Raw genomic sequence first — 18,240 nt, forward strand, 5'->3', positions numbered from 1 at the left:
AAGAATATAAAAGTTATTTTTATTGCTTAATTTGATTTATCGAAAACCCACGTGCTATAAGCCATGGTTTTAGCAAATTAAATTGTTGATATCACTAACCAATTACTTTTTTCAATAATTAAAAAAACCAATTTTTGTTCAACTAACTAAAGTAGGAGGAAATGATTTTAATTGGGAGCTAAAGAATTTAATATTTCACCAAATATAATGTGCCCTAAGGGTTGAAAGTGACTTAGAATATGGGTCGTTATCTATCACATTTAGCAACCTGCGAACCGCTTTCCAGACAGGTTTCAGTGTGAAATTATTAACCCATTCTCCGGACTGATCTCCAAAGTAGGAATGATTTGAGAAGCGGGACTGATTTACGAAGCAGGACTTTTACATTTAGGTAGAAAACTAAAAAAAAAAAAAATCAGTTAGTCAACTTTGATTTGTTAAACTAAAACCAAATTACAAATGACTTATCATGTCACATGGTAAAAAGACCCTAATCAAATCAAATATTTTATTTAACAAAAAAAAAATGTAGTTTTGACCAAAATAGTAAGTATGAATAAGAAACTTAAAGAACTTCAAGACTAAAATGTTTGAGGAAGAACATTATGCATGGATTAGGTTAAGAACATGAAAATTAAAACATAATTAAGAACCTATTAATTAGAGATTCTTCTTTTTTTTTTTTGTCTTATTGGAGCAAAGGATTAAGAAGAGAGAGGAAGTCAAGAGAAGAATTGAATAATTGAGAATGAAATTGAATGTGGGTGACCTCATTTTTTTTCTTTTCTGATTTCATTCTTCCAAAGTATTGACCATTTTCCAACGACTAGATTCGGTTTATGAGGTCGGTTTGAATAAGGTCTGAAGTCATCATCCAAAACCCTAACTTCATCTTTTAACCAGAAAACCATGTTAGGAGGGGGGTCCTGTACCTGTCACAACCACAACCCTGTATCTGGTACTGCATAACGGCTATTTATTCCTTCTATTCAAATATGTCTTTTATTTGCCCTAGATGACATAACATGCATGATACCCACTCTCTTCTCTATCTCTCTCCACACATATAAGCTTTGTAGTTGGTGTGAAGACTTGAGTTTTTCAAGTAGTAGGTATTTGTTTAGAGGTTCAAGGAGATAGAACTAGAAATAAAAGAAATAGATATATCCAACCGAAAAATGGAATTGACCACAGGCAGAATGCTGATGTGGTCTCATTTTTCTCTCCAAATCTCAAATATAGTTAACAAATAATTAGGGTTTAAAACATGTGGTAATCCTTAATGAGATGTGTCTAAGGAGTCACCTATATTTATGTAATAAACCACTTTTCAAGGTTATTTCACATGGATCTTTTTAACTAACTAATAGTAATTTTTTCTTTTGGTAAATCAATTAATTATTTATAATTTTTCTAATTATAGATGATTCAGACCCGTGTGATATAATAATCATCAATGTGTCCCAAGGTAAAAAGTAAGAACTGATCAATACGATATCAACGTGATCAAGTCATTGTAGTAGTTCAATTGGTTGCATTATTTTTCGGTTAGAGCATGAGATGTGTAAAGACTAGGACCACAAAAATTAGGGCAAGATTTCATATACTAAAACCCATAAAACTCTAGTTCAAGACAAATTAATTTTGTTTATTCTTTTAGAGAATTCCAAGGTTCCTTCTCCCTTAGAGGGAGGATGTTAGTTGGGATTAGGGACTTAATTTGAACTTAAATTTACTCAATTTGATTCTACCAAAGAGAAGGAGCCAATTTCTAGGGCTTTCCCCTTAGAGAACTACATAAAATACATGAGTAGAAATGTTTGAAGGTTAATTTTACATTCTAATGAATCTTGTATATACTATTAAATGTTTTTACCCTTAAACCACATGCCATTCACTAACCTACTTTCTCTCATTTCGCTGGTCCACCCATTCGCTCGACGACTGTCAATCTCAACCGTTCAAACCTATCATCAATAGTTCATCATCATAAATGACAATATAATGTGTGTATTAGTATATACTTTTCTATCTCTAGTTCAAACCTAACTAAATATAAGTACTTTGACCAAGAAAGAAACTATATACCATATAGAAACATAAGTATGAATAGGACATTGTTCATGAATATTAATCAAGTGGTGAGCTATAATAAATTGTTAAGAAAGGAACATGTCAAAGACTCTTAGACTCCATTAGATTCTTCTTTTCAACTATTGAGGAAACAAAATTTAACCCAAGGATCTCTCAACTCATGAGAGAGATTAGATTCATAGTGAATTAGTAAAATCAAGAAACCTTCTAGGATTAAAGAAATCAGAACACATGACACCACATGGACTTTCAACATTTTAATAGGTACAACGAATAGTCCTCGATGGATCGTGGACTATTTGGGCCTTTGGTAGCTAAACTACCCTATGTCTTCTTTCCACACGACATGGATAGTTAAAAGATAGAGCAAGGGAAACTCCAAGTAATTTGGGAGAGAATCCAAAATCAACAGCCAGAAATTCCTCTTCATTTATGGCTCAAATCAAAAGAAAATTGACAAGAGAGCCACATTGGGGTTCTCTCTGAAATCCGCCTATGATTTTCCTTGCTAGATCATTTTCCAAAAAAACAAACCTAGCCGGTTATCGCTCATTTTCAGCCATGGGCTTCATTATAGGCCCATTTAATCTTGTAAAGTTGTAAGCCCATTGTAAAGACATGTTTCAATGCATATTTTATACTATTAGGTGTACCAAAAGTTGGGGAGTTTAATAGCTGCTCTACTCCTATTTATACAGAATCCTGCCTCTAAGAATACTAATTAACAACTTAATGATTTTAATTATGATTAAGAAATTAATGACTGTTAATGAGAAAAGAGTCAATAAGTTTTCAAAATCAAAATGCAACATACTATCATGTGCAACAAATAATTTCAGTTGGCCTCACTGAGATATCCTTCACTAAATATCACTATCTCTTGACCAACTTAACTTCTCTACTTTATGATTATTTGGTTAATTATTTTATTAATTAAGCGGTAAGGTTCTTGTCGTATATGAACTTTATTAATACACCAAAATTATTAGATTAATTTATCTCTAACTACCATTTAATTTTGTTAATATACTTCTGCAAACTTCCTATTAGGCTTCTTGATGCAATTTCCATAAGAGGAAATGGAGGTGTTTTGTTTAGAGGTGGGCTAGGTAGCTCGTCTGTATATACTGACCTTTCACATGATGAAGTTGTTGGCAGTCTTTTGCCATATCTCTCATGTGACAGATTTATATGTAGAGACTACCCATTTCATTTTTCCATAAAATAATTATAAACAATAAAAAAAAAAAAAAAACTAATTCTTGCAATTCTATCATCAAATATAACAATGTTAAGACATTATAACTAGTGATTCTTTAAGGTGGTTCATATTAATAAAGAAGAGTTGGTGATTAGTTTGAAACACATTATGATATAAGAGTTATTATTCATTTTTCTAGTTAATATTACACCTTCGATTCCAATTAAAAATTACTTATAAGAGATTTATTCATATTAGTTATTACTCGTATACACGATAAAAATGAAGTTTATTCTGAGTAGGATGATGAGTTGTATGCTTGCATATTTCTACAATTTAATCTAAAGATTACTTCATTATAAATTATATTGAGGAAACAAACAAAATTACAACGTTAAGACACCATAACTAGTGATTCTTTAATGTGGTTCATATTAATAAAGAAGAGTTGGTGATTAATTTGAAACACATTATGATATCGGAGTTATTATTCATTTTTTCTAGTTAATATTACACCTTTGATCCCCATTAAAAAATTACATAATAGAGATTTATTCATATTAGTTATTACACGTTAGCACGATATAGATGAAATTTATTCTGAGTAGGATGATGAGTTGTATGCTTGTATGTTTCTACATTTTAATCTAAAGATTACTTCATTATAAATTATATCGAGGAAACAAACAAAATTTGCTTAGTAAGCAATGACACGATTCTAAGTTGACTATAACTCGATAATAAAAGTGATTCAACTCAATGATTTTCAGATAAACTCCGGAGGAGCGTTTTCCTCAACTAGGCTAGAAATCGCTTCAAAGAAAATTAATACTTTTGTTTATATATTATTGTGAGCATAATTCTCATCCAGATACTTTGTTCTACTATACTTTTCTATTCATATTTGAACTACTAGTCATCGAGTCGACTCGGAGATCATTGAGTCAACTCAATGAATGGACTATCAAGGTCATATCATTGTAATAGATATAGGTATTGTTGATGAGAGTTGTTAAGAATGATATGATCAAAACTCGACACAGCTGTCGAGAATCGATGGGTGTAGACATTCTCAATTGACAAATAAGAGTGTGACATGTGGCAGAGGACACCTATGTATACCATGTGAGAACATGTGGAGTGAAGGGAATGAACTTGTTGCCAGAAGACAGTAGATATATTAATATACATATATATATGTATGTCTACATATGTATACCCTAGGCAAAGACATTGAGATCCATGAACTGAAGTAAGACAGAGAGATATATATTATGTTAGCTAGTTGTTACTGTTAGTTTTGTTATACTTGTCCCTAAACATATAGTACTTAGACAACTGAAACGAATCAAACTTGTTTTCTGCCTTAATATCAGTTTAAATTCTTTCTGTTAGATTGTTATCTAATATTTTTAGTGGGAGAGGATTTATGCAGGATCTATTATAGATATTATGATCATTGGTGGGCCTTGGATTGGACAGCCCAGCCCGATATAATATTTACAAGCAAAGTGGATTGCTTTTGTACAGGGTACTGGTATACGATAAACTACAGTGTTGATTATGAAGTATATATGGTCTAGGCATAATTCCACATGCTATTTTGGGGTTGAAGAAGGTTTTGATTATGCAATAGATCTTAAACATTTTTTTAACTAGTTAACTATATAACTCTCATCAAGTATTCAAACTCTTAGCTCTATAGGTTTTTTACGAGAAATTAAAGACTTCTTCTACTAGTTTAAGGTTAAGGTGGAATGATAGGCCCAAACCACTTGGGGGCAAGTAAGGCCCAAAGACCAGACCTGCAAATGGAATCAGAGTTCCAGGTTTACTAAAGTCTTTCATGGACTTCCATTGTAGAGGGGAAGATAGTCTTTCAGGTTTAATGTGTGAAGGGAAAGGTTGTTATCCCACATTGGTTATGAGAGGAGGTGGAGGTCACTTTATAATGGTGAGGTATGAGCTATATTAAGGTTGGTGTTGTTGGGGGCAAGTAAGGCATAAGGCCCACACCCAAAAGTTTGATCTACCAATGACTGCTAATGCTGAAGCCCCAAATAAAGTTCCTCGTAAAAGTGGTCCAATATCGTCGGCTGAGCTGAGTTTAAGCTAGAGCAGGCGTACGGTTGGAACACTTGAGACCTATCAGGCATTTATTTATGAATCAAATCGTTTGAATTTACGAGATCTTTTACCCACTGGATTAGGGATCGTTGATAGGCTGAAATCTTCCTAAGATGGGCTTAGACTATTCCTAGATTGGGCTGAAACTGTAAGATGTAAATTGACTGGATCTGCTAGCCCTAGATACTTGTGTTGTGGGGGGACGTTTTCTAGAAGCAACCCTAACATAAAAGCTGCAGTAACTCTCTCTCAGCCCTATGGAGACAAAAAATCGTGATGATAGACTTATGTTGTTTGAGGCGTGAGGTCAGGCGAGATGAGTCTCTACCCTCGCCTCCAGTCATGGGAAAGGCACTCTAAATGCCTTTCTCTCTCTTCATCCCTCTATGTAGTTCAAGACTGTCCAAGTAAGGGACGAAACCGAAATAGGTGCATGATGGGAGATTTACTATTTAGTATTTAAGCATTTTATGAATTCAACAATTGCTAAATATAAACTAAAACTATTTAAGAAACTTTTCGGGACGAAACATGAATGACTTGGATAAGATTTTTAGGAACAGAGAATTGCATTTGCAAGGAAGGGCATACCTGCCATTTCGAATGTGGCACCATATGTTCGTAATTAGTTGTTATTGAGCATTCGATCAATTTCGCCATTTTGATTGTACCTTTCCACAAGTTTCTTTGCATATGAAGGCATGTGCTTATCAGCTCTGACCCATGAAAACAACATAATATCAGTAATGTGAGGATTCAGTCACTTTGACAGTACTCCTACAATACAAACATTACCTTTCTTTTCCCCACGAACGGTTTACATACAAGTAATTCCTTATTGTATGATAATCTAGTGAATATCGAGCAAATTCCAGACCTTTTGGACCAATCTGAGAAACCAATATAGCATTAAAATTTTGGTTTTTGTACTGAACCTGCTGGTGATCACTTAGTTCTGACTTCTGAGTAGAGGGTATATACCAAATTAAGGATAGAAGCGATCAAATTCCCGACAAATTTGGGAGCAGGTTGAGAAGGGCCCTTTCCTGAGGAATAAAGAAATAAGATATGTTAATCAGCAGCAGGTTTTAGAGAATAAAAAACATTAGTCTACTTATACAATTCATAATTATATAGCAGATGATGATATTTGAATGTTACCCATTTTTGCTTTATCGTCTGCTTTAACCGTCTCCATGACATATGGACGCCGGTCACCCTGAAATAAGATGTTGAATTGCAAAATGAGTTTCGGTTTGCTTTAATGTCATGTTCTATATAAGAAAGTGTGTTCAGTCCAAATATATTTGCAAACATACACTGCTGATGGTTGGAGTTATCTCCAATAGATTTTCAACCAGACTAAGCATTTCCTTCCCACGTTCATTTCTGAAATTCGGAGAGGGTAAAACAAACTTGTCATCTGAAAAGGTTGTGTGAGTTATGACTCTAACATGAATCGGTCGGATTTTGTTGAAGTGGAGAGAAACCTGACTGTGATATACTGTGGATGCTGTGGCATGCTTACTCCAGCATATTTTGGCACACCCATATATCCGACAACCAAATCCTGTGGTTTGAAAAGAAATCAGGAGATGAAGTAGAAATTTTCTCTTCGACATAAGAAAAAATTGCATCCTCGTTAGCAGTAATTTGATGCTTCTAACCTACTGACAAAAGATATGACCTAATAAAATTCGTAGGATTGACGTCTGAGATCTCTCTATTATGCCAATTTGTCAATGGTAATTCGAGTAAGTCCAACAAAAAACTATTGATTTCTGGGGGTCTAGGCAAGGAAACACAAGGTCCAATAAATTTGCTTAAGCTCAATGTAGATAGCTTTAAATATCAAATTAAGATGTTCGAAAGAATTAGCTAAATAGGATAACTTACTGCTAATCCGTTTGTGTAATCAAAGCAACTGCAAGACAAACATTAAGAAATTAAATTTCAGGAGAAATGTGATAGATACCAGAAGTAAATTTCAAATTAATATAACTGATTATGATTAAAGAAGTCAAAGAAAACCAATAACGAACCAAGTATTCTGATGGGTGTGAAAAGTGCAAATTTTGTTACAAGCATGGGTAAGTGGTGACACGGAAAAATTCTGTTGAAGGCCATGACATGTTCACCCACTGTTTATAAATTTACAATTATTCTTCTAGGGGGAGCAAAATATGTCTCGTCCTCGAGTAACTGATTTCCATAAATGTGACTTGTTGAAATAACTTTTTAAAGGTCTTTCTCTTTTACAAATTACAGCTACTCTCAGGATAGAGGTTCAAGGTAAAAATCAACAGTAGTAGAGAGTGGAGACAGAAAGAACTACCTTTATCACTGTATATCTTCCTTAAGGTGATACTGTATTTCACAACCATAACCATCATTCGTCTCCACTGGATCACAGAGTGTCATCACTAAGCAACCTAAATTGGAATATGGTGTGCGCCCACTAAAGTCTATACCAGGGAAGAAAGAGCTACTTTATGTAGTAACTACGACTCATTAGTAAATAGTAACTACTCTTGTCAGTAAACAACATAACTAAACAGACTGACCCACAGGTGAACTCAAAATTCAAAAACAAAAATGGCTTTAAGTTTATTAAATTGTCTTCTGGCTAATTGCCATCTGTAGCTGTGGTGCATCCCTTGAACCACAACAATAGCCTTTTTGCTTCATCATTTTCCACTATGTAGTGAGTAAAATAGCTTAATAAGAAATATCCGATCTTTTCTTGTCGTAGAAGATGCATATTCTTAATTTTCCTACCTCCATTTCATGTTCTCAGACACTACAGGAAAAATGTCAATAAAACTCATCACATACGGGTATCACTACCCACGGAAATAAATAAGAATTACCTGTAGCAAGATGGTGCAATAACATCAACTAGGTCGTTTGCTGGAAGGCAAAAATAAGGAACCTGCATCAATTAAAACCAAAACTCCATAAACAAGTTCTGCCTAGACTTAAAATTTTGGTGAGGGTGGGAGCGAGTTGCAGATAGAAGTACCTCTTCGATGTGACCATCCAAGTGCTTCAAGTGCACCTATTGAAATGTAAAGTGGTTTAGAATCTTTAAAATGCTTTCTACAATTACAAAAATGTTTTTGACAGGGAGACAGCCGTCACAAGATTATACAAGGGGAAGTATTCATTTACAGGAAGAGTTGAAACCAGAGATTGAACTATTACTGACCTTGTAGTCTTGCATAAATTCGTAATGAAGAACAGTTTCAGGATCGCTACTGGCAGCATTCAGAAACTTTCCTAGACCCTCTCGAGTTCCATTATCCACTATGAGAAAAGGCAACATTAGCATCAATCGGATAAATTTATTATACGACCACAATATACTGGACTGTATTGAACTAAATACTGTCATCTTTAAAGTAAATATCGACTCTACGAACCCGAGGAAAGGCTGCACAGCAGTAGTAGGGGCGTTAAGTTGGCATGGATTTGTTAAATATGTGCTGCTCCACGCCTTATTTATCAATTCAAAATACTAAAGGATAGACTTTTCTATATTTTAGTGCTAGCCTTCTAAGTTTTATCTCCTAAAGGCTAGATTCAAAAGAAACGGGAAATAAAATAAAAGCATGGCAATGAACTGAACGCTTACCACAATTGGTGCCCAGTACATAAAGCTTTTCTAAGTTCAAATGTTGCTCTACAGATCTTAACGCTGCAGTTTAAGAAACCACTCTGCATTACAATAGTAAAGTCATAACATAGGAGAAAAAGCTGAATATAAAAATAATGTGTAGTATCAAAACAGACCTTGAACTTGACAACCCACGCCACAGAAGAGAAGTCGCTTTACTCCTGCTGCCTGTTAGCATGGAGCAAACATATCTTTCAACCAGTACAACCAATATGAAGACTGAAAAGGTTATTGAGAACTAAAAGAAAATTAATCACCTATTACATCTGCTGCAGAAACATTCAACAATTTGAAACATCGGGTATTATAGTTTAGCAGTTTAGGTTTAACCAGGTGTTTAGTTATTGGAACTAGTTTAAAGTTGCTTCATTCTCTTACTAGTTACTACTAAAAATACTCTGTAATTTCATATAGCACAAGGCTTCATGGGTCTAAGATAGATCAAGTATTTGTTAGAGGGCACATACAAAAAAAAATCAGTTTCTCGGAGGGGTATTCTTAACTTCCGTCTGTTAGTCGCCGAGAATCTAAGTGACGACTGATGGTTTTTTTTTTTTTTTTTTCTCAAAAACACGGCGAAGGCTGTACAGAGCTATATGAATGAAAGGATACAAATGGAAGGAGATAAAAATAACTAACTCCCATAATATAATTTATAAGGAAAGTTGCTGACCTCCACAAGAGCAAGAGTATTCAGATTAGGAGATAATGTTGGCTTGACGCCCCTAGCTGCAAGCACTTCCTCTGGAGTTCTTTTAAAGACCGGAGAAGAAATAAAAAAAAAAAATTAAGAATTTAAATCATATAATGTCCAATAGACAGAGCAGTTCATTTCCATCTCAAAGTACCTGGCTAAGACAGGTCTAGGAGTAAATCTGTCCTCTGGGTCACTGCAAATAATTAACCGTGTGGGAGGCAGAGAAATCCGTTAACAAACTGTAATATAAAATGCTTGACCAATTGAATGGATAGCTAGGTTCATTTTGTCTACGACAAGTGCTGGTACCTCTGTACACAAATGACTGCATCAACCATGTTAGTTTTCAGCATCTCTATTGCAATGGTTGTCACAATCCCTGTCCATTGAGCCCCTGCAGTATACGGAAATAAATGGGAACTTCAAAAACACAACCTCACGACTATTTCGAAGTTTCATGACTCATGTTTTCATCAAATAAGTTGTCATAGATTGGGGTTCAGGACTAACAAACAAGATGACCAACCATTCGTACAAAGAAGAAAAACAAGATGCCATAACAAGGATACTTCCCGACTCCATTCCTCCTTCACTAAAGGAAAAAATGACACCCTAAATTAAACAGAGAACTAGTAGTTGCTACCTGCGACACACATTAAGGGACTTTCCATCATTACATTCTTGTTTCTATGAATTCCCGATCCCTAAGAGTCATGAGTCCTCCATCACACGCCACGAAAGAAACAATTTGTTGCAACTTGCACGTCATCACTAGTAAATTGCCCAAGATCGTATTCATCTTACAATTCTATCACGCAGATTGCGAAAACCAAAGCTGTATTTTTAATATGTGCTCCTATTGTTGATATTTTTTTTTGTTGAAAAGTCCTATTGTTGATATGGATCAACATAACTACAGTTACTTATGCTTCAAAATAACAACCGAGTTGACGTGATCTAGGCCATCTTTTTACAAGTTTATATACTATATTGATTGTTTTTCTTTTTGAACAATACTATATTGAATTTTGTCTCAATTTCGGGATATTGAAACATTAAACAATTTTATTCACCCACACATATTGGTATATTAGATTGTTCCGGTGTCGGTTAACAACAGAAATAAAATTTGATATTTTACAAATTGGGCGTACAAATCAAAGCAATCTACCTTCAACGGGCTCAGTTTTACGAGCATACAACAATTCCTGATGGACCCCTAAATATGTCTCATCAAGTGAACCCTCCTTCCTTCCTCTACCATGAACCACAGGTTCCAATCCCTAGTATTAAAGAATAAAGTAGGAGAAAACAAATAGAACCAATGAGAAGTTTGAACCTGAACTTATCAAAATAATATAATACCTTCTTGAGAATAGTTCCACATGGGAAAAGGGTAACCAAGAATATTATAATATCTACGTCTTCTCCACTAATTGTCAATTCGTTCTAAGTTGGAAGGTCGCAAATTTAACATGGTATCAGATATAGGCCAACACGTGAATCGAGATAGCCCTAAAGGCAACATGTGCTCCATGCAACTCAGAAAGAAAAAAAAACACATGTTAGGCCTAAAGAACGCCACACACGAGGAAGCGTGTGAAAACAAACTCACATTATGAAAGGGCACACTTTATTTTTAATTTCTAGGTCTTCTAGCCTTTCCCCTTGTTGCCAATTGGTTTGTTGTTTTGATGAAAACTTGTATGAATCAAAACAACAAACAGAATCTAATAACTATTAAATCAAGTATGAAGAAATAAAAAAAAAAAATTAGACATGAAAATTAAAAGTTAAAGAGTATCTTACTTCAACCCTAGACATTCCATCTCCTAAGAAAGCACAAGCGTTCTTAACGTGCGCAATATAATAAGTATCACACAAACCACATTGACTTCACCAAGAGAAAAGAAATATGACAAAAATTAGATACAGAGAAGTAGAGAGAGAAAGAGGAAGAAAGAAAGAAAGGTAAAGAGAGAGAGAGAGAGTATACCTGCAATAATCTTTGGCAGGATAAGTACCACCAGGAGGAATAGGTTTCGAACGTTTTCTCCAATCATCTCTCAACTTAACTGAAACAAATTTTAACTTGGTAAAGAAGTGATGATGATGATGATGATTGAAATTCGAAGTTGAAATTTAGAGATTTTACCTTGTTGTGATGATGAGGGAGATTCTGACGACGATGATGATACGATGAGTGAGGAATAGAGAGATGGACGGAAAGAAGATAGGTAAGCAAGAGAAACAGCCATGGATGGATTTGAATCGGATTGAATCAGTTGAAGATTTCAGAGTTGGAAATTTGATTTTTCATTTAGTATTATAGTTTACCGCCAATAATATCGTGAGGATGAAATTACTTGGATTAGATTGATATTTATCTTTGTTATGAGGAGATCCAATATGGATAAAGAAAATGGTCACTCGGAACTTTTATAGGCGCCTTCTTCACTCGGAATCTGACAAATCTGTCCCTCAATTTTGCTTTGGGAGATTTGCTGTTTGGACCCCCTTTCCTATAATTGACTTGCTGTTTGGACTCCCTTTTTTCAGTGTTGCATTTTGGACTCCCTTTTTCACTAAAAATGTTAGATATAACAGTCTCAAAACAAATAAAAGGGGAAAAATACTATATTACCCTCTATTGACCTAATCCAAGCCCAAAACCCACGAGCTAACCCAAAACTCACGAGCTAACCCAAAACTCACGAGTTAACCCGTCATTTCATTTTGTAGTAAATAGAGTTCAGAGAAAGAAATAAAAATTAGAGAGAGAAAGTGAAAAAACGAAGAAATCATAGAGAAAAAGAAAAGCTTGATGGATCAACTGTGATCATTGATCAAGAAGACGACGATGATCATGATGATAATGAAATTAGCATGGTGGGGAAGAAGAAAATGAAAATGAAAGTAGGGTTTGATTTTAGAAATCAGGGAGTTCATTTAAGGATGGATTTTAGAAGATGATGATGATGAATTTGAAGTTTTGATTTGTGTAGGTTTAGATTTAATTTGTAAAACACAAAATTTGTGAATTAAAAAGCGACGTTTCTTCATAGGGGTTTGATTTGATTTTGGAATTGTTGGTAGTGGTGGGGGTTTTAATAGTTAGAGTGTTGTAATAAAGAATAGTTAGCATTGAGAAGTACTGAATCATGAAGAGAAACATGGGATCATACCCTTTGTTTGTTAGGATTAGTTACAAGTTGTTAGGTAGTTAGAGTTTGTTAGAGAGTTAGTTTAGTTTCTGTTTCTGTTTCTCTCTCTATATAAACTTGTAATCACCATTTTTCATCTAATGAGAATCTCTTTCAATTATGGTATCAGAGCTTGATCCTCAAGCTTCCAATTATCTTTTCTCTCTCTAGAAAATGAAATTCAATCATCATCTTCTTCTTTCAATCATCATCTTCTTCTTCTTCTTCTCTCTGTAAATTCTACTAATTCAGTTCAAATTCTCTCTAATAATCAATGGAAACGATGAAGATAACCTCTTTGTCAATCAACTCCATAGGAAACGCGATCCCAATCAAACTCCAATCGAATAACTATCTCGCCTGGAAATCAATGTTTCTTCCAATTTTAAAGAAATACAAAGTCCTTGATCTCATCGATGGAACCAGACCTTGTCCTGATAAGTTCATTGATGAAGACAGAGAAATCATAAATCAAGACTATATTAACTGGATGGATGAAGATCAAACACTCTTAATCTGGATTAATTCCACCCTATCTGATTCAGTTGTGCCTTATGTCATTGGAACAACAGCCTCAGCTCAATTATGGCGCAATCTTGAAGAATCCTTTGCTACTTCTTCAACAGCACACATTCTTCAACTCGAAAGACAATTAAGAGATTGTCGAAAGGATAATGATACTATTTCTGAGTATCTTTCAAAGATCAAACAAATTTGTGATAACCTTGCTGCTGCTGGTAGTCCAGCCTCTTCCAAAGAAGTGATTGTGAGTATTCTTAGTGGTCTTCCATCTGAATTTGATGCTTTCTCTACTTCTATTCGCATTAGGAATCCTCCTGTTACTGTTAATGAGTTACATAATCTGCTACTAAGTGAAGAAATCACTTTGAGTGATAAGATGAAGAAGATGAATATTTCTTCAGATAGTCATGTCCTAATGACATCAAACTTTGCTGGAAATTCTCAAAATAAGAACAATTATCAACATAAGTTTCAAGACAATAATTCTTATCAAGGAAAATCTTTCAATTCTGGTTCTTCCAATCAAAATGGGTTTAACCACAACAATTCAGGAAGAGGATCAGGTAATTTTCGAGGAAAAGGAGGTGGTAACTCATCTTTCAGAGGCAATGGTAATAGAACTCCACCTCCAAATTTCAATGGCTCATCCACTAATCGACCTACTTGTCAAATTTGCCACAAAGTTGGTCATACTGCTCTGGAGTGCTATCATAGACTCAATTTCTCCTATCAAGGCCGATCACCTCCATCTAATCTTCATGCTATGATTGCTTCAGCTAATGTGTTTGGACATAATCCCTGGTTTGCTGATTCTGGAGCAACAAACCACATTACACCTGATCTCTCTCAGTTAGCCTCTTCTTCTGGTTTTAATGGCTCTGAGAGAATCAATGCTGCTAATGGTCAAGGTATGCTTATTACTCATACTGGTAATACCTCATTTGTTAAGAATAACAGATGTTTTAGACTTAATAATGTTCTTAGACCTCAAGCCGCACATAATCTGCTATCTGTTCATAAATTCACTACTGATAACAACTGCTCTTTAACTTTTGATCCCTTTGGATATTATGTGAAGGATCTATTCTCGACCAAGACAATTTTCCAAGGGCCAACTGAAGATGGTCTATACCCAATCTCCCTCTCCCTGAATAAACCAAGCTCAACTCATGCTCTTTCTGCTCAATCTTCACAAGAACATCTCTGGCACAGGAGGCTTGGACATCCTTCTTTTCAGTCTCTTCAAAGATTAAAACAGTTTATCTTCCCTAATAATACTTCACTCAAGCCTATCTTTTGTAATGAGTGTCAATTAGGCAGAAGTACAAAGTTGCCTTTTGCTTTTTCAGAGTCTTGTTCCTCTCAACCACTTGAATTACTTCATGTGGACCTTTGGGGTCCTTCACCTGTGTCTTCTGTAAGTGGTTATAGATATTATGCAAATATCATAGATGATTTTACTAAATTTTGCTGGGTTCTACCTTTACATAACAAATCAGATTTTAAGAATGCATTTGTTATCTTCAAAAATACTATTGAGAATAAACTCTCTTGTACTATCAAAACTCTAAGAACAGATGGGGGTGGAGAGTTTCTCCACTCTTCATTCAGGTCTTTTCTTCAACATTCTGGCATTACTCATCAAATGACATGCCCACATACACCAGAACAGAATGGTACTGCTGAGTCTAAACATAGACACTTATTAGATGTGGCTAGAACTTTGTTAATACAGTCCTTTCTTCCTCAAAGCTATTGGTTAGAATCTATCTTCACAGCTAACTATCTCATCAATAGGCTACCCACTAAGTCTCTGAATTTTATCTCTCCATTTGAAAAACTTTTTCATAATGTCCCTGATTACACTTTTCTCAAAGTATTTGGCTGTGCTTGCTTTCCTTGGCTTAAGTCATATGCTTCAAACAAGCTCTCCCCTAGAAGTAAAACATGTGTGTTTATAGGATACACACAAGATCACAAAGGATACAAATGTCTTGATATAACTACTGGTAGAGTTTATGTCTCAAGACATGTCACTTTTAATGAATTTTGCTTTCCTTTTTCCACTATGACTAAGACAGATTCTCCTATTCCAACACCATCCACATCTCCTTTTATTATAGCCTCTAACTCAAATTTAGTACCTGTTAACACATTACCCATATCACCACCATCTATTTCTCCATCACCACAACCTATTTCTCCATCACCACAACCTATTTCTCCATCATCACAACCTATCTCTCCATCACCACAACCTATGTCTCCATCACCACAACCAATATCTCCTACTTCTCCTATTTTTGCACCCTCATTAACTTCTTCTGTACCTTCTTCCTCTTCCTCCACACATTCTATTCCTCCTTTAAATCATCACCCAATGCAAACAAGAGCAAAGTCAGGCATTTTTAAACCCAAGTCTATGCTTCTTACCACCAGACACCCAATTTCTCCAATCCTATTGGCACAGTCCCTTCCCCCCACTCCAACTTGTTTCACACAAGCAAATAAGGATCCCAAATGGAGATTAGCAATGAGTGAAGAATTCTCTGCTCTTCAAAGAGCTGGCACTTGGTCCTTAGTTCCCCCACATCCAAATCAGAATATTGTGGGTTGCAAGTGGGTATATAAGATCAAACAAAAGTCAGATGGTTCCATTGAGAGGTACAAGGCTAGGCTTGTTGCTAAAGGCTATCATCAACAAGAGGGTATTGACTTTCAGGATACATTTAGTCCTATGGCTAAGCCTACCACAATTCGAATTTTATTGAATTTAGCTGTTCAAAATGATTGGGAAATGAGGCAATTAGATGTTAGTAATGCCTTTCTTCATGGCAATTTGAAGGAGACAGTTTATATGAGTCAACCAATTGGTTTTCAGGATCCCTCTAAACCTAACTATGTTTGCAAATTACACAGGTCATTATATGGCCTCAAACAGGCCCCAAGAGCCTGGTATGAAGAATTAGTCGACTCATTACTCAGTCTTGGCTTTCAAAAGTCCACTGCTGATTCCTCTCTTTTCATTTATCATAAGGGTTCTGACTTAGCTTATATGTTGGTTTATGTTGATGACATTTTAGTCACTGGTAGCTCCTCTATATTATGTCAAAAACTCATTTCTGAGTTAAGTTCAAGGTTTTCCATGAAAGATCTTGGTCCACTACACTATTTTCTGGGTCTTGAAGCTATTAGAGATCATCATGGGATCTCACTAACTCAGTCTAAATATATAATTGATCTCCTAGAGAAAACCAATATGTCTGGTGCTAAGCCTTGTTCTACTCCACTTGCTGCTAAAACTAAGCTTCTTCCCACAGATGGTTCTCCTCTCTCTGATCCAACTGTGTTTAGGAGCATTGTGGGTGCTCTTCAGTATTTAACATGGACTATGCCTGATATAAATTTTGCTGTTAGTCAGGTTTGTCAATTTATGCATAAGCCTACTGATGTTCATCTAAATGCTGCCAAGAGGATTTTGAGATATCTCAAAGGTTCAATAGATCATGGAATTAGGATTTCAAAATCATCCTCATTTGATCTCAAAGCCTTTGCTGATGCTGATTGGGCTGGGAGTCCACTTGACAGTCGATCAATGGGAGGATTCATCATCTTTTTAGCTGGAAATCCCATTAGTTGGTCTGCTAAGAAGCAACCAACTGTCTCGAGGTCTTCCACAGAGGCTGAATATTGTGCCTTGGCTCAATCAGCAGCTGAAGTTGTCTGGGTCTGTTCTCTTCTCAAGGAGCTTCATTGCTCTCTCTCTACTGCTCCAATGATGTACTGTGATAATGTATCAGCCTTGGCTTTGGCCTCTAATCCAGTTTTTCACTCCAAGATCAAGCATCTTGCTTTGGATTTTCATTTTATTAGAGAATTGGTTGCTTCTCGAATGATTAAACTTCACTACATCTCCACTGTTGACCAACCAGCAGATACACTCACCAAGTCCTTACCTGGTCCTAGGTTTCATACACTTAAATCCAAATTGAAGGTTTGTTCTTCAACCACCTCCAATTTAAAGGGGGTAATAGTTAGAGTGTTGTAATAAAGAATAGTTAGCATTGAGAAGTACTGAATCATGAAGAGAAACATGGAATCATACCCTTTGTTTGTTAGGATTAGTTACAAGTTGTTAGGTAGTTAGAGTTTGTTAGAGAGTTAGTTTAGTTTCTGTTTCTCTCTCTATATAAACTTGTAATCACCATTTTTCATCTAATGAGAATCTCTTTCAATTAGGTTTTTGGCCATTATTGTAATTGGATTCAGGTTTTGGAACGGTCGGTGGTGATGGTATTTTGGTTCCCACGAATTTGATTGTTGGGTTTGATATCAAATCTGTTGGTGTTATTTCTAAATTTAATTTGGGAAGTACCCATCTCTCTCTCTCCTTTCTCTCTTTAAATTGGGTGAATTTGGTTTTAGAGAGAGAACTACCAAAGAATTATTTGGGAACATAACCAGTTTCTCAATCTTCTCCTTCCTTGCTTTATTTTTCATCCACCATTACCATCACAATCTCTACTAAAAGTTCAGTCCGGAAAAACCTTCTCTAATTCCCCTCCATTTCTCAGTTCCTTGTTTTCCTTCTTTCCATAGTCGGTCGAATCAATAAACTAATCCCCCAAAAAGTGTTTCCCGTTACTCCTCAAATTCTTTAATTATATTAATGGTCACTAGGACGAGTTTGGGTTATTATTTGGGTTGTGTGTTAAATGGA

General features: G+C 35.4%; 1 protein-coding gene and 1 long non-coding RNA gene across 2 annotated transcripts; one reads left to right on the forward strand and one right to left on the reverse strand.

The window, feature by feature from the left end:
• Positions 1–1,627: 1,627 nt before the first annotated feature.
• HCAR (coenzyme F420 hydrogenase family / dehydrogenase, beta subunit family) lies at positions 1,628–12,278 on the reverse strand. The gene is made up of 20 exons (XM_086662912.1): positions 11,951–12,278; positions 11,792–11,870; positions 11,605–11,689; positions 10,967–11,078; positions 10,105–10,189; positions 9,947–9,988; positions 9,772–9,850; positions 9,215–9,266; positions 9,057–9,119; positions 8,631–8,728; positions 8,445–8,480; positions 8,293–8,354; positions 7,319–7,346; positions 6,913–6,992; positions 6,742–6,811; positions 6,584–6,641; positions 6,404–6,468; positions 6,218–6,312; positions 6,014–6,138; positions 1,628–1,967 (listed from the first exon to the last, which is right to left on the reverse strand). The coding sequence occupies exons 1-19, from the start codon at positions 12,051–12,053 to the stop codon at positions 6,048–6,050; spliced, it is 1,383 nt and encodes a 460-aa protein (XP_086519038.1). The 5' UTR covers positions 12,054–12,278; the 3' UTR covers positions 1,628–1,967; positions 6,014–6,047.
• A 306-nt stretch (positions 12,279–12,584) lies between these two features.
• Positions 12,585–17,883, forward strand: LOC147555397 (uncharacterized). Its single transcript, XR_015234866.1, has 2 exons — positions 12,585–12,899; positions 17,760–17,883. It is a non-coding gene; the product is annotated as an uncharacterized LOC147555397 (long non-coding RNA).
• Positions 17,884–18,240: the final 357 nt, after the last annotated feature.

The sequence above is a fragment of the Eschscholzia californica genome, unplaced genomic scaffold, assembly GCF_041429995.1.
Source record: "Eschscholzia californica isolate CP2 unplaced genomic scaffold, dmEscCali1.0.p SCAF_2, whole genome shotgun sequence".
NCBI classification, from domain to species: domain Eukaryota; kingdom Viridiplantae; phylum Streptophyta; class Magnoliopsida; order Ranunculales; family Papaveraceae; genus Eschscholzia; species Eschscholzia californica.